The 16,846-nt window shown below is 35.4% G+C and overlaps 2 protein-coding genes across 2 annotated transcripts in view; both read left to right on the forward strand.

The window, feature by feature from the left end:
- Positions 1 to 10,096, forward strand: part of NMU (neuromedin U) — a 29,163-nt gene extending 19,067 nt beyond the window's left edge. Inside the window, exons 7-10 of the mRNA XM_031688110.2 lie at positions 940 to 1,014; positions 3,918 to 3,971; positions 4,562 to 4,601; positions 9,776 to 10,096. Coding sequence (XP_031543970.1) covers positions 940 to 1,014; positions 3,918 to 3,971; positions 4,562 to 4,597 — 165 coding nt within the window. The 3' untranslated portion in view covers positions 4,598 to 4,601; positions 9,776 to 10,096. The remainder of the gene's footprint in view (positions 1 to 939; positions 1,015 to 3,917; positions 3,972 to 4,561; positions 4,602 to 9,775) is intronic.
- A 2,668-nt stretch (positions 10,097 to 12,764) lies between these two features.
- PDCL2 (phosducin like 2) overlaps positions 12,765 to 16,846 on the forward strand; it is a 33,224-nt gene continuing 29,142 nt past the window's right edge. Inside the window, exon 1 of the mRNA XM_072943602.1 lies at positions 12,765 to 12,932. Within this exon, the coding sequence (XP_072799703.1) occupies positions 12,927 to 12,932 (6 nt within the window). The 5' untranslated portion in view covers positions 12,765 to 12,926. The remainder of the gene's footprint in view (positions 12,933 to 16,846) is intronic.

The following is a 16,846-nucleotide window of genomic DNA, read 5'->3' on the forward strand; positions in this document are numbered from 1 at the left end:
TATTTAATAATTATTTGATTATAATATTCCTTCTAAACTTGTGACTCACTGCCATGGACCAATTTATAGCATGAGAAATGTAGTTATTTTAAATGTGTGTTTCCCCGTGGGAAAGTAACTGTAACCTTAAACTCAGCTTTAAATGTTTGTCCCATTGAATATTCTTACATGTGAGGAGTTGCAAGTTAGGTTATGCTGACTTTAAACCAAATACAAGTTGAATTGATTAACAAAGAACCATTATATGGGGCTTACAGTAATCCAGTTGATGAATGAACTTAATATTTGTGAGTAGGTTCAGTTCAAGCCTTGCCTTTAAAATGAAACTGTATCAAGTAGACACATGTCTCAAATGTGCTTTTGTTTTCTTCTGCTTGGCATCTATACTTCTTGAGAAAATGTATCTTAGTCACATTTTTCACTATCGATGATGCATTCTCATTTTTTGTGTTCCCTGTTGTCTTGTTCCATATGTTCAGTTTTAAATGAAACATATATTTTATAAAGGAGATTACTGGATGTGTGTACAGTGTAATTTTCCAGATAAACATGTTAATGATGGAAAGCTGGTTCTCCTAGAGTTCGTTTCATCTGTCCCAAGTCATTCTAAGTAAATCTGGAAGCGGACAGACTGCTTCATCCAGGCGGGGTTTTCCTTGTTGGCAGATGATGATGGAGCTCAGGCCCTCAGGAAAGAGCTTTGTCAACAGAATGACCAAGATCCCGGCACAGAACTGCCAACTTTTATTCCATCTCTTGGCTTATTCACCACGGCTGATTGAAATGCTCGCAAAGGACTCTTAGATCACATCTTTCTTGTTGTTTGTTGTCTGGAGCAAGGATAGTGGGTAAAAACAAAAACAAACAAGTAGGAAGCCATCTTTTTGCCCAATGCTGAGAAGCCTTTGTGCTCATCATGTGTGTGTTCGTGTCTCTCAGTCGTCTGTCCTGCATCCGCTGCTGCAGCTCGTTCCTCAACTGCATGAGAGAAGAATGAAGAGATTCAAAGTGGACGTATGTAACACAAACTGCATGCTCGCTCTGCCAGTCTGTGTGGGACAGCCCTTTCTGCTAATTCCCAATTGTGTTGGTTTATAAGATCTTCTGGATAAGCCTCACGTAGCACCCAAGTAGCCCACAGAACAGCATCTGCTTGCAGATGTGTTTTCACACTCAGGAAAATGAGAACTGTCCCCCTCCCCATAGTATGTCCCTTCTAACTCCAGCTGTGGGCCGTGGAGAAAGCTGGAATTAGACTTCCTTCCAAGAGTCATGACCCTCCCAGTGAGGAAGCCTATTGATTCTTGGTTTAAGTCAGGACATGGCAGTGTGCCTAGTCGTTAGGTAGGAAGAGGACAAAAGATTAAGGACCAATTTACTGCCCCTCTGTGTACAGAACTGCAAATGGCTGGGATGGCTTTCTATCAAAGTATTAAAGTGATGGTAAGAGTAAGGCTCACAAAGTAAATAGTTCAGAAATTAAATGTAGGTATTTTGTTTTTTCCACAATTAACAAAAATACGGCCCAAATCCAGCGTCTATGTTTAAAATGAATGTTACTGAGATGACACATTTTTAAATTAGAAATTATGGCATTTTTATTGTCTTTTAAAAATAGTCCTAACTCTTTCGATGATGAAAGTTTCTAGGCATTATTTTTATGTACTGCCTTACATTGTTACAGCGCCTTGTAGTTTTCAGTCTTGTATTATGTCATTTTATTCTTGACAACTCTGTTGGTGCTTATGCAAGTATAGTTATCCCTGGTTTACAAAAAGGAAAACAACTCAGAATAGTTAAAGGAGTTTCTCAAGATCATAGCAGTAAAATGAGGTTAGAGATTACAACAATCTCTTCACTTCCAGTCTAGGCAATTTTTTTTTTCACTATGCTGTCCCCTTTATAGTCTAATCTTGACTACTTCTATTATTTCATTGTTAATTTTTTCTTAATTTATATACCATATTAATTTAATTCTACTAGCAAAAGTTTTCAAATACTTGAAAAAACACATACAGTTTAGGCAAATAAATTCCTCAAAACTTATTTTTATGTTCACATTTTCCTCCCTAAATTCTTCACATTCTTAAACTAAGCTTCCATCAAGGAAGGCAATACTGCTGCCAGCTTGAATGAGAAGTGTAAGAGGAATTGTAGTAGCCCCTTAAAATTTTAGAATTTCCAGTATTTAGAAAAACCAAATAAGTTGTCCTTGAACCTTCTAGAAGTGGTACGTGCTTTTCTGGATTAACATTTACTTTCTGAAGCGGTTGCTTGACTTATGAATAATGTAAGATTTTAATTTAAAGATGCAGTTTCTTAAAATATACCAACAAATGATTAGTTTACTATAAAACTTCAGTGTCATTATTTATTTACTCAGGTGTTGTGGCCAGTGGCCAGTTTGGTACTTTGAATGTTCCATCTTGAGTGAGACTATCTATATTTCCAGGTAACTAGCTGAAAATATGAATTCTGACTTGGTAATAATATCTTGATGGACAAATGACAACTCCTAAAAGTATTCAGCAGCAAGCCAAGTTTCCTAGCAATCTTTGAAAGAAATGAATGTAAAATATGAATTAAAAAAATTATTATAGAGTATTAGCTTTTCTGGGGTTAAGTCACCTAATTTTAATACACATTTTTGATAGTGAAGTATTTTGCACTCTTAAAGAAAATGAGTTTTCAGATCTCAGTGCATTCAAACACTTTTCTTAAGTTTTGTTTACTAGACATTCTCACTTCCATCCCCATAACTTTTTAGCTCTACCGCCCAAATTCTTTCATATACTGTCTTTTACTTATCTTATCTTACTTAGATATACTTATCTCCAGTGATAAGACTAAAAAGATCTGTATGTTTGAGTTTCAAAGTTTTAAATTTTGGCACAGTTTGAGTTACATTTTATCCTACTTCTTTTTTTTCTGTTTCGTATAAAGTACATAACTGTTCTTATATAACCATATAAATACGTAGTTTCTATGTGTACATTTTTAAATATTAAAAATTTCAATCTTTAATTTAGGGGATTTATCATCAGCATGAGAATTAATGATAAAATGTTGAGAATTTATTGTAAAGCAAGGATTTCAGAATTTTAATAGATGTCAGAGCCATTGCTTAGATATAAAAGATATGATTGTGTTTATATTATGGAATACTTGTAAAAGGTCTTATTGACAAATTTCATGAATGCCATCCTGATACTTTTATAGGTAGTTATCAAAAATAGGAAGCTTTAAGAACCAATTTTATGGAAATCATAAAATGTTAAATATTTTTTCCATTAAGTTTGAAATGAAATATTTTGAGAAAAGAAACACTTCAAAACGTACTCATTATGAATAATTAGTTTGTTCCTATTTGGTATTTTAAATATAATCATATTGGGAAAACCACTTTGAAGTTTTATTGAATAAATATAGTTCATCCAAATTGTCCTTCAATTTCAATTTAAGTTCCTAAAGATATATTGTATATTTTAATTCTGACACAATTCTATTTTATAATTTAGCCTGTTCATTTGTTAGCACATACAATATGTATTTTAAAGAAATTATTTCATCTTAGCAAAATTCTGAAGGGATATTTTAAATATAGTTAATTATCCATTAAATGACTTCTGTCTACTTATTGATGAATATATGAACAACTGGCAAACTTCCTGGAAATAGAATCTGTTAGACTGGTAAAGAAATTATCTCAAAATACAACATTCTGATGATACTGCTAGTATCACTGAAAATTCTTCAGTTATAAATACAAAGATTACTTATTGGTATGAATTATATACTCAAGTCCTTGATTCCCTCTTTATTTAATTATGATAGGTGAAACTAACTGTACTCTCGAGAAGCGTTTGCACTTATTTTTACTGTTATTTGGTTTGTAATGACCTTATTTTCCCTTCCAGGAAGAATTCCGAGGTCCTATGGCAAGCCGAAGTCACGGATACTTCTTATTCAGGGTATGCACATACTACATATTTTTAAAAAAAATCAATCAACATCAGCATTGAAAAATACCATCACTGTGCATTGATTTACATTAACTCGTGAATTGCAATTAAGTTTTGGAATTTATCTAAAGGTATTTGACGTCAGGTGTTATAGTCTGCAATTCACTTCTGTCACCACCTTACTTCTTTAATATTATGGCATCTCTGATCTCTTCTCTAATCCACTGCTCACGTTTGTAAATACCTCAGATGACATTCACCTATTTCACAGTTTAGTTCCATAACATTTCATATGCAGGAAATGACTGTATTAAAGATGCATTACTCCTTAAGTTCCAATACAATATTTAGGGAAAGAAGCATTAGCCAATGAATTATTTAGCTAAGGAATTTCAACTTTATTGTAAAGTCTAAGGGGAGCTATATGGTAAGACTTGCATCTTGGAAACTAATTCTAACACCAAATCAGAGAATGGATTGAAGGAGGAAGACTAGATGAGGAAGAAATATTACCACTCATTGAGCTCATTAGGCTGCGTTCTGTGAAAATTAACTTCCCTCCCTAGTTACTGATTTGTTTCTGACTTCTTCTTTTCCAGCCACGCAATGGAAGAAGGTCAGAAGGTTATATTTAAAATGGTATGTGCTTCACAATTCAACTCAGTTTGAAATTTTTTGTCATTTTTCAGATCTTCACAAAGTAAACTGTGCTCAGTGTATTTCTATTACTTAATTGCATGTATACATTAATATTCTATATAAATACTACAAATACAGGGGCTGTGAGGACTTCGTGTGATGGAAAATACTAGTGTTTTAGGGGCAGATTTGCTTTGCCCGTGTCATGCGTTCCTCACACTGTGATGCAGTAGTCATCATCAATTTTGCAGACATTGACCTGATCATCATTTACTGTGCAAGAAGAATATGTTAGGGATCATGTTCTCATTGTGCTTATCAGTGTCTGTAACAGTAGGCCAGAACTTACAGCCGAAAGCATTTCTGTCTTCCAAATGACCTGTATTCAAAACTCTGTATAAGAGCTGTGATTTACCATTACTAGAGAACTAAGAAAATGTAGAAAGACAAGAGAGCATAACTTCTACTATGGGACTCCCAGAGTTTCCACGTCAATGCTGGAGATATAGTAGACACTTAGTAGCTATTGAATGGCCCTACATGTTTAATAAATATGAATTTTAAAGTTAAATGCAAATACACACTGAAAAATTTATATCACAGAAATAAAAAATATTCTAGTAACTTTATGCAGTCCTAAATACAGCTTCTATGCTGAATGTATTTTTGCAAATATTTCATTCATATCATTTATCTCAACCTTAAATACATATTTAGCAAAAGAATGTTAAAATGCTTAATATTTTCTCATAGAAACAAAAATCAAAACACACTTTCTATCTAAAGAAGATGACATCAAAATTATACAATAGCTAGAAAATGAAGACAATGAAAACACTGCATTGTAATACTTATGGGACTCTGACAAAGCCATATTCTGTGGAAAATTCAAACACTTTTTACACTTTAAACATGGTCAAGCAAGAAAGAGTGAGTGAATTAAGAATTTAAGTCAGTAAGTTAAAAAGAAAACAACATAGTGAACTTCAGGAAGCAGAGGATAAAAATTATAAAATGAAAGATGAAATTAATTAATTATAGTAAAAAGCAAAAATTGAAAAATAAACCAAAAATCTGATTCTTTGGAAAAAAAAGAAATATACTAGCCTAATGAGCCTAACCTAATCTATAAAAAGGGAGCAACCATATATATATACACAAAAATACAAATGAAAAGAGGGAGATTAGAGCAGATACAGAAAAAAATGGGAATCACAAGAGTACTTTGCAAATCTCTGTGCCAATAAGTTTGAAAACCTAGATAAAATGGAGGATTATATAATAAAGTAGGTGCTACCAAAATTGACCTCAGAAGAGAGAAATAAATCTAAATACTGATGGTCATGGGAGAAGAAAAATGGAGAACATTATCTAGAAACTCTCCCCTCAAAAATACTAGGCCAAGAGATTTTTTGTATTTTTCCACCTCAGAGAAGGAAGAAAAAAACCTCAAAATATTTTTTATGAAGTCAGCAAATACTGATAACAAAACCTTACATTAGTATGAAAAAGGAAACTGTAGGTGAATCCTGTTTATAAACATCAGTGCAAACATTTAAAATAGCAATATATTGAAAAATGATATGACCCCATGAAGTGAACTTCATTCCAGCAACTAAGATCGTTCAACATTAGGAAGCCTATTAAAATCTTTTCACTATTAGAAAAAAAATTATGCAATCAACTCAATACAGGCATCCCTCTGTTTTATTGCGCTTTGCTTTATTGCACCGCAGATACAGTGTTTTTTACAATTTGTAGTTCTGTGGCCTGTGTTGAGCAAGTCTATCAGCACCATTTTTTCAACAGCATTTCCTCACTTCATGTCTTATGTCACATTTTGGTAATTCTTGCAGTATTTCACACTTTCATTATCATTCTATTTGTTATGATCTGTGATCTGTGATCTTTGATGTTACAATTGTAATTGTTTGGGGTCGCCATAATCCACGCCCATGTAAGACGACAAACTTGATAAATGTTGTGTGTGTTCTGCCTGCTCCAGTCCTCATCCATTCCTCCATCTCTCCCCCTCCCTTTGGGCCTCCCTATTACCTGAGACACAACAATATTTAAATTAGGCCAAATTAATAACCCTACAGTGGCCTCTAAGGTCTAAAGTGAAAGGAAGAGTTGCATGTCTCTCATTTTAAATCAAAAGCTAGAAATGATTAAGGTTAGTGAGGCAGGCATGTCAAAAGCTGAGACAGGCCAAAGGCCAGGCCTCTTGAGCCAGTTATCCAAGTTGTGAATGCAAAGGAAAATTTCTTGAAAGAAATTAAAAGTGCTACTCCAGTGAACACATGAATGATAAGAAAGCAAATTAGCCTTATTGCTCATATGAAGAAAGTGTCGCGGTCTGGGCGGAAGATCAAACCAGCTACAACAGTCCCTTGAACCAGACCCTAATCCAGAGCAAGGTCATAACCCTTTTCAGTTCTCTGAAGGCTGAGAGGTGAGGAAGCTGCAGAAGAAAAGTCTGAAGCTAGCAGAGGTTGGTTCATGAGGTTTAAGGAAAGAAGCTTCTCTTCAAGTTGAAGCAGCAAGTGCTGATGGAGAAACTGCAGCAAGTTATCCAGGAGATTTAGCTCAGATCGTTCATGAAGGTGGCTACATTAAACAACAGATTTTTGATGCAGACAAAACAACTTTCTATTGGAAGAAGATGCCATCTAGGACTTTCAAAGCTAGAGAGAAGCCTCATAGCTTCAAAGAACAAGCTGACTCTCTTTTTAGGAGCTAGTGTGGCTGGTGACTGTAAAAGGAAGCCAGTGCTCATTTACCATCCTAAAGATCCTAAGGCCCTTAAGATTATGCTGAATCTATTCTGCCTGTTCTTTGTAAATGGAGCAGCAGAGCCTGGATGGCAGCACATCTTATGAAACATGGTTTACTGACTGTTTTAAGCCCAGTGTTGAGACTTTCTGCTCAGAAAAAAAGATTCCTTTCAAAATATTACTGCTAATTGACAATGTACCTGGTCACCTAAGGGATCTGATGGAGATGTTAACACAGCGCCCCATGGATCAAGGAATACTTTAGACTTTCAAGTTTTTATTAATTAAGAAATACATTTTGTAAGGTGATAGCTGCCATAAACAGTGATTCCTCTGGGGAATCTGGACAAAGTAAATTGAAAATCTGCTGGAAAGGATTCATCTTTCTAGACACCATTAAGAACATTTATGATTCATGGGAAAAAGTCAAAATATTAATGGGAATTTGGAAGAAGCTGATTCCAACCCTCATGGCTGACTTTGAGGGATTCAAGGCTTCAGTGGAGGAAGTAACTGCAGATGTGGTGGAAATAGCAAGAGAACTAGTTAGAAGTGGAGCCTGAAGATGTGACTGAATTGCTGCAATCTTATGCTAAATCTTTAACAGATGAGGAGTTGCTTCTTAAGGCTGAGTGGAGAAAGTGGTTTCTTGAGATGGAATCTATTCCCGGTGAAGATGCTGTGAAGATTATTGAAATGACAATTTTAATGACAAGGATTTAGAATATTACGAAGCTTAGTTGATAAAGCAGTTGACAGAGTTTGAGAGGATTGACTCTAATTTTGAAAGAAGTTCCACTGTGAGTAAAATACCATTAAACAGCATTGCATGCTACAGAGAAATTGTTCCTGAAAGGAAGAGTCAAATGATGCCGCAAAATTCATTGTTATCTCATTTTAAGAAATTGCCACAGCCACCCCAGCCTTCAGCAACTAACACCCTGATCCCTCAAGGATTCATCAACATTGAGGCAAGACCCTCACCAGCAAAGAGCTTATGACTCAGCAAAGGTTCAGATGCTGGTTAGCAATTTTTAGTAAGACAGTGTTTTTTAATTAAGGTATGTACATTAGTTTTTTTTAGACAAAATGCTATTACACACTTAATAAACTATTGTATAGTATAAACATAACTTTTATATGCACCAGGAGACCAAAAAGTTTGTGTGACTTGCTTTATTGCAAAATTTTCTGGGACCGAACCTGCAATATCTGAGGAATGCCTGTAGAAGCTTTTGGTAAAGTTCCACATAAATTTCTGATATTTTCAAAGAAGATCCTATAGAAAGAGATGAATCTTTATTAACAATATTTATTTAATGGTCTCAAACAAAGTCAGTAGAAGGCTTGATAGTAAAACATTTTGGAGCATTTCTATTAACATTAGAAACAAAACAAGGATGCTTTGTCCCCTTTTATTTCATGTAGTTCTAATGCATTAACCAATTCAGTTAGATGAGAAAGAAATAAAAGTTATTAATATTGGAAAACTGAAGAACAAATTTAATGTGCTCATAGGGCATAATTAGGAACTTGAATTTTCAAATTATATTTAGTATTAACTAACGTTTTGACAAAGGCATATTATGTTCACATTAAGAACATGAGCAAACATATTCCTAATTTGTTCTTTTTTCAAGGAACTAAGAATAAAAGTTGATGGAAAAGAAACTATCTTTTATAATATTACAAATGTAGAGGCATTTACAAAATGTGAACAAAAACAGTTTAATACTAAATGGTAAAAATGTCATGATTATAATACCAAATTAAGTGTTAGAGTGGTCATAAATGTGAAGTGGAAAATAATCCATGGTTTGATCAAGTTAGTAAAAAATACCTCTGAAATTGTGAAAAAGAGCTTTATTTGGGTTGTTTCCCACATTAGGGCCCACATGTGCTAATTCACTGAAGATTTCAATTTTATTTTGTCAACAGAGAAATAGTTCAATAATCATTTTTCTTTGTTTTGCTCACCTGATTATCTGAGGTCTTACTCTGTCCTTATAACTTATATTTAGAATGTGTTTAGATGTAGAATAGGATGATTTAATTGCAGATACCCAAAGAATAACTGCAACATTTTATTCATAAATCTTATTGGTATCAATGAGCTTCAGGAAACCTCTTTTATGTAGTTAAATAAAACAAAACTTTGGAAAATATAGGCATACAGAAAAAGTGCTTCATCAGGGAGAGATTAAATGACAGTTAAAAATATGCAGATTAAAGAATAGCTGAGAAATACTTCAGATGTCAATTTTATCATACGTGACAAAGTATTTATAGAAATGTCTATCTACAAGGAAGTATATATAGATTATATTTATACTTGTTACATACATACATTCACATACCATTTATATTTGACTCTAAATTCAGTTTTTTTTTTAACAGGATGACAACTATTTTCTGCAGAAGCAATGCCATGGAATACAAAATGTACTGACATTTTTTTCTTCTCAAAAACTATCCTTGCTAAGTTTACAGATTTGAGAATCCCTGTGTTGTAAACATTCTCCGTAAACGTTGAGATTGTAAATGTTTAATGTGTTGAAAATTTAAAAAAGCATCTTAAAATATTTTTTCTTAGTGCTGTAATGATAAATAGTGTGTAATAAATCTGTAAATAATAATGTTCCTTAGATCCCTGAAGCTTCTGATGGAACTCGTATACAATGCTCTTTTGTTATTTTTATTAAAGGCGCTTAGTAGAGAGTTGAGTTTTAATGAGGTATTTTAGTTTATCTTATTTGGATTTCATCAGTGACAAAATCACCAGCTCTTATAAAATACCAGAATGCCCAATAGGTGTAATCTTAGAATGTGAGTACTAACTAAAACTATACTAGTTGGAGGATTTGGCCATGATTCATCCAAAAGTCCAATAAGCAAGTTCTGATTTACATACTGTAAAATAGATGTCTGACTGCTACAAACAAATCATGAGACCAGCTTTTTCTACCAAGTAATAGTATTCAGTTTATCTTAAAATAAGTTGTTTCATCCTGCAACATCTGAAAGGCAACCAGCCTTGTCCATTACCAGAAAGAAAACAACCTTACTCATAGGGGATCATGAACACAGTGGGTGAACTTTTTACATCAAACCATGTTTAATGGACACAGTGAACCTCAGATGGATGTTGAAATTATCTCCCTTCAGGTTCCCCTGAGTTTTCCCTTGCAACCCTATCTCTTGGATAACCACCTTCTCTACCAAGCAGGTTGCTGGCTGATTAAAGAAGGGCGGCTCTCCGTGTGGGTAGCATTAGGTTTATATTCTTCAGAGTAGAGTATCTAATAAGCCTTTGTCTTACTAACATTGACCACTAACTATAGCTTAAATTATGCCTTTTACTAACAAAATCCCTGAATTTCAATTCTTATCAACCCATGTGAAGAACATAAGAAGGAGCAGAAGAGAACAAAAAGTACACCCTTTTTAAAAAAATGAATTAACTCAAAATGAAGCTCTTGCCATATGCATTGAATCCATAGCTCAGCCCCCAAAGCTTCCTCAAGTTTGGAAGTATAATTAATCAGATTGGCCTCTTCCCGGCTTTTCCAATGTAATGTTTTAATGCTCAGAAATTTCCAGCAAAGAAAATGGCCATGAATAAGGGAATGGTTATATAAAAGGATTTACATCTTTGCCACGGAATTATTATGTAGTCGTTCGTTGATACAAATTAACTTGGCGGAGCAGATTCCACCATCTTGGTATTGTACGTGAAAAAAAAGTCATGTTCCAGAGAGAATGTGTGTCATATGAACGCATTTTTATAAAGCATGCAGTTACTAACAACCATACATGATTTCTGGGCCAGAGAGAAAAAGCATGAAGGATCCACAGCAGATCCTAATATTGGCTAATATTGGGGAGGGCGTGGGGGTGGGCAGGGGGAGCACAAATGTATTTTTTTAAGATTCAGTACATACTGTATTTTTTCAAGATTCAGTACATATTTACATAATGCTTATCATGCACCAGTCATGATTTTAAGTGTTTTATAAATATTAATTCATCTAATCCCCTGACAACTACCTGATAACATGTTCTTTTATTATCCCCACTCTATAGATGGGAAAACTGAGGAGCAGAGAATTAAGTAATTATTCAGGCAAGCCCAGTAAGTGATAAAGCTGAAATTCAACACCAGAGTTGGCTCACAGGCATGATGTCTGCTGTCTGTATAAAGGGGGATGGTGGGACTCCAGGCAATTTTTACTTTTTTCATGGACTTTGGTATATTATTTAAATGTTTTATGATAAGTATGAACTATTTATTCAATTGGAAAGAAATAAAATGTTATTTGCCCCCCTTAAAAAATGAATTACATTGATGAGATGGGGACTTGAGACAGAAAGGGCCTCCTGCTCTAAAGCCATAAGTGCATAATAGGGCAACGAAAACATTAGCTAGTGGTGTGTAATGCAACCGGCCTGGATTTTGGATTGTCAGAATAAGAAAGGGGCTTCACTGCTAATTTAAGCAGCAATTCCCAGGGCCTCTCAGAAATCTAGAGAGACTTAGGCCTCTTACATTTTGGGGTGCTCCCATAATATTAAATGGAAGGAGGAGGGGAAGAGGAAGGGGGAGGAGGAAGAGAAGAAAATATACCAAAACAAGATTATAAAAATGGTGGGATGTTTTAAAATAGTTTATGTTTAAACACATTCATATCACACAAGTACAACAAAACATATAGGCTATTAGGAGTGTAGGATTTGTATTAACCGAGCACTACAGATGGAATGGTCCAATGCTGAGCCCAAGTTTAAAATTGGATCACTAAAAACATGTTTTCCCCTTCTTTTCCAAATCCTATTATATCTCTATGACCACGCATATAACTATTTGGCAATAACACTAGATGTTTTCCTCATGTTGCTGGCAGCTCCCAGTAAACATCCTTTCCTTACTCTAAACACCAAGGAACCTAACTGTCTAGGTTTTTTACATAAAGATAGAGCTCCTGCCTCCAAAGGCAGAGGGTTTTTAAGATGTGGGTGGAGAGCCATTTGAGAATCTGGTCCTTAAAACACACACACACACACAAACACACACACACACACACACACACACACACCTGACCCAAAACTCACGCAGACTGCAGCACCAGATGTGCTTAACAACAGAGGCTATACCCCCTATGCCGCCCGCCGCCCTCAGCCCCTGGGAGAGCAGGGGCCTAGTAGAAATCTTCCAGGTTGGAGTCTGGCTCTGAGCCTTGCTGGTTCTGAACGTGACCAGCACCAGTATCAACACCACGAACAGGAGAGGCACCGCTTGGGGTACATGCCCAAGACCCAGGTGCGTCAGTACCCACAGGCACCTCCTGGGCCACGCCCCCGCGTTGCCTGGCAACAGAGCGGCGCCAAGCGCACAGCGTGAGAGGCTCTTGTTCTCCCCTGCCCCTCTCGATGGGCGGCGGGAACCGCTAGAAGCGCGGCGGGCTTCCTTGCCGCCTTGAGGGGCATCCGAGTCAGGAGTCCCCGCAAGGGGTAGGACGACGCCTGTGCGTGAGAAGCGAGGCGGAACACCATGCAGGTGGGAGTCGCGTCTGCCCTGGGGCATCTCAGCGGGGCCCCGGCTGGGCCTGAAGCTGAGCACTGTCGGGAGGGCGGACTACAGGGGTTAGGTTCTAACGTTTGTTTTTGGTAAGAGCTAAACTTTTCGTGCGTCTCTGTCACGATTTGCTAGAAATTCAAATTAACCCTAGGAGAACGCCATTTTTCCAAATGAGTGTTTTGATTAAGACTTGGGTTTGTCGCTGGAGGAAGCTTTCCAACTGCATCTCACACCTGAATCCTGGAAATCTTAACTGCAGCACTATTTCTGACTTAAGAAATAGACCAGTAACTTTAGCCCAAGTGTAATTCAATTTAAGTATCCTGCCCCACCACATTAAAAAAAGATCAGATTTGCCTCATATTTGCCTCTGTCTTGATAAAGACCAGCAGTCCCTGGGGTTTCTCCGATGTGATCACAAAACTCAGACTTCCAGTAATTCCTAAGAAGGCTGTTCCTCTGTCTAAAGCTGCCTTACTAACTAGAAGCCTGTGCTTTCATTTTTTATCGGATTATAATTATCTACTTCTGACTTCAGACACAGCTTTTTCCCACCTGCTCCCCCAAATTAAAACCTTTATTTTTCTTGTTTTACATATTTAGTTTTGGTAATTGTGTATGCTGTATAACTTATTAACACGTTTTGAACATAAATTACGTATAATTTTTATGCATATTCCTTTTGTGTTAATAATAGGTTCCTAGCAAGAACGTTTTATTCACTATGTAAAAACATTGCAGATTAGTCCTGATCTCGCATCTGCTCTTCAAGAAATAGCTTGAAGTGTAATTGAGAGTGAAGGCAACAGCATATTAATCTTTGTTCATTGATTGATTCAACAGCCTGTTATTTGGTGCTTATGTGTAGTTATGGACTTGTTCTAAAAGAGCTTACTATGGGGGAGTAAGAGGGGGTCAGATTTACCTATTTATGTCATGATAAATGCCATAATACTTTTATCAAATAGATTATTGTGCCTATTTCTGTTTTTACAATTTCATAGATGATTTCTAAAAGCAAAGGGAAAAACAGAATATAGAGCATTTACTATTAAATCCTATTGCAACTAACTCCTAGATCAGTTAAGGAATAGCAGCTAGAGAGGTATGAATAAAACCATAAGTATTGTGATGTCATGAATATCAAGAAAGTGTTTCAGCAAGAAAAGAATGACAAATTCTCCCCAGTTCTGCTTAAGGGATCAAATACAATGACTATCCACTGAAAATAACAACATGGAGCTCTTAGGTGACTTCAGAACAATTTCAAAAGGAATGCTAGAGATAGAAGTCAACTTTTTGAGCAGTTTGAAGAATGAACGGGAGGTAGAAGTGGTTACAGCATATATAGACAATTACTTTAAGAAGTTTGAGTAGGAAGGAGAAAAGAGAGGATGGTAAGGGATGTGAAGTTCAGGGATGATTTTTTTTTAAGACAATTGCTGGATATTTTGATGATCGTGGGCTAGATTATTTGGACCAACTCTTCTACTGAGTAGAGGTAAAAATTTTGGCAAGAATGTAAAACATACCTCTTTAAGCGCATCCGAGGTAACATAATAGTAAACTACGAGACCAAAATCAAAGGGAAAGTAGACAGTTAGGTGAATGGATTTCCAGAGCTTTAACTCCACTTTTACCCCAAGGATATCATAGCAATTTGCATTTTGGTCCTGGGTATAATCACAGGGTTAGAAGGAACCAAAAGGTATGATTCATCAAAGTATGGGAGACTAATAAGAGTATGAGCCAGAGATAAAAACTCATGTCTAAGGAAATTCAGGGAAAGTTGTCTTGATGCTTAGCAGGGGAGAAAAAAACAAAAAGAAATAAAACCTATCCCAAAGAAGTTGTGGATCAGACAATGTTCACATAGATTGAACCTAAGGCATGTTGTCTGAGTGGTTCAACAAACTTCAAACTGCAAATTTGTTACAAGTTAATTATATATTGTAGTGCTCATAAGTGCTTGGAAGAAATAATGAATCTTCTGTGGAGGAATACATCTTTATTTTAGGTCTCAAAGAATTCTTGCAGATACATTCTCAAGGACATTAAGCAGAAGTCAGTCAAAAGTAATCAAGCACACAAGGAAATAGGGCACTATAAACATCAACCAACAAAAACAGACTGGCAGAGACTTCAATTATCTGAACGATTAGAAACAGGTTATAAAACCTCTATGCTTACTATGTTTAAAAAACAAAAAACCAAATTGGAATTATCTTCAAGGAGTAGGAAACTATAAAAAGTGACCTTAAAAATTTGATGAAGACATTTGTATACACTGCAATGAATAATCAAGAAAATTAAGAAAAACAATTCCATGTATAATTGCATCAAAAAGAATAAAATATTTAGGAATAAGTGTAACCAAGGAGACAAAAGACTTGTACACCAAAAACTACAAAACATTGCTGAAAGAAATTTAGGCATAAATAGGTAGAAAAGCAGCCCATGCCCATGGATTGGAAGACTTAATATTGTTAAAATGTCAATACTTCCTAAAGCAATCTATAGATTCAGTGTTATCCCTATCAAAATCCCAATGACTTTTTTTTTTGTAGAAATAGAAAAACCCATCCTAAAATTCACATGAAATCTTAAGAGACCCCAAATAGTCAAAACAGTGTTGAAAAAGATGAACAAAGTGGAGGACCCACATGTTCTAATTTCAAAATACACTACAAAGCTGCAGTAGTCAAAACAGTCTGGTTGTGGCAGATTAAACAAACATACAAGTCAATGGGATAGAACAGAGAGCCCAGATGGTAGCCCTCACATATACAGTCAAGTGATTTTCAACAAGCGTGCCAAGACTGTTCAAGTGAAAGAATAGTCTTGACAAAATGTGTTGAGAAAGCTGGATATCCATATGCAAAAGAATGAAGTTGGACTCCTAACTTACATTACAAGCAAAAATTAACTGAAAAGCCATCCAAGGCCTAGATTTAAGAATTAAAACTATAAAACACTTAAAAGAAAACATAGGGAGAAATTGCTGTGACATTGAATTGACAATTATTTCTTGGATATGACACCAAAAACAAAGGTAATTTAAAAAATAGATAAATTGGACTTCATCAAAATTTAAAATATTTATGCATCAAAGGCCACTATCAAAAGAGTGAAAAGACAACCCACAGAACGGGAAAAAATATATGAAAATCATATAATTATAAAGGATTAATATTTATAATATATAAACAACTCCTAAAATTCAGCATCAAAAGACAAACCAACTAATTAAAAGTAAGCATATGAAAAGATACTTCAGATATGTCATTTGGAAAATGCAAATTAAAACAAGAAATCACTACAAACCTATCAGAATGGCCAAAATCTGGAACATTGATAACACAAAATGCTGGAGTGGACTGGAGAAATAGGAACTCTCATTCATTGCTAGTGAGAATACAAAATGGTACAGCCACTTTGAAAGACAGTTTGGCGGGGTTTTTTTGTTTTTTTTTGTTTTGTTTTGTTTTTTGCAAAACTAAACATACTCTTACCATATGATCCAGCTATCAAGCTCCTTGGTATTTATCCAAGGGAGTTGAAAACTTACATTCACCCAAAAACAGATGTTTACAGCAGCTTTATTCAGAATTGCCAAACTTGGAAGCAACCAAGGTGTCCTTCACTAGGTGAGTGGATAAATAAACTGTGGTACATCCAGATAATGGAATAGTATTCAATGCTAAAAAGAAATGAACTATCAAGCCATGGAAAGACATAGAGAAACATTAAATGCATATTGCTAAGTGAAATAAGCCAATCTGAGAAGGCTACATACTATGTGACCCCAACTATATGACAATCTGGAAAAGGCAAAACTGGCGACAGTAGAAAGATCAGGGGTTACCACAGGTTGGTAGGGAAGAGAAATGAAT

The sequence above is a fragment of the Vicugna pacos genome, chromosome 2 (genome assembly GCF_048564905.1).
Source record: "Vicugna pacos chromosome 2, VicPac4, whole genome shotgun sequence".
Taxonomy (NCBI): Eukaryota; Metazoa; Chordata; class Mammalia; order Artiodactyla; family Camelidae; genus Vicugna; species Vicugna pacos.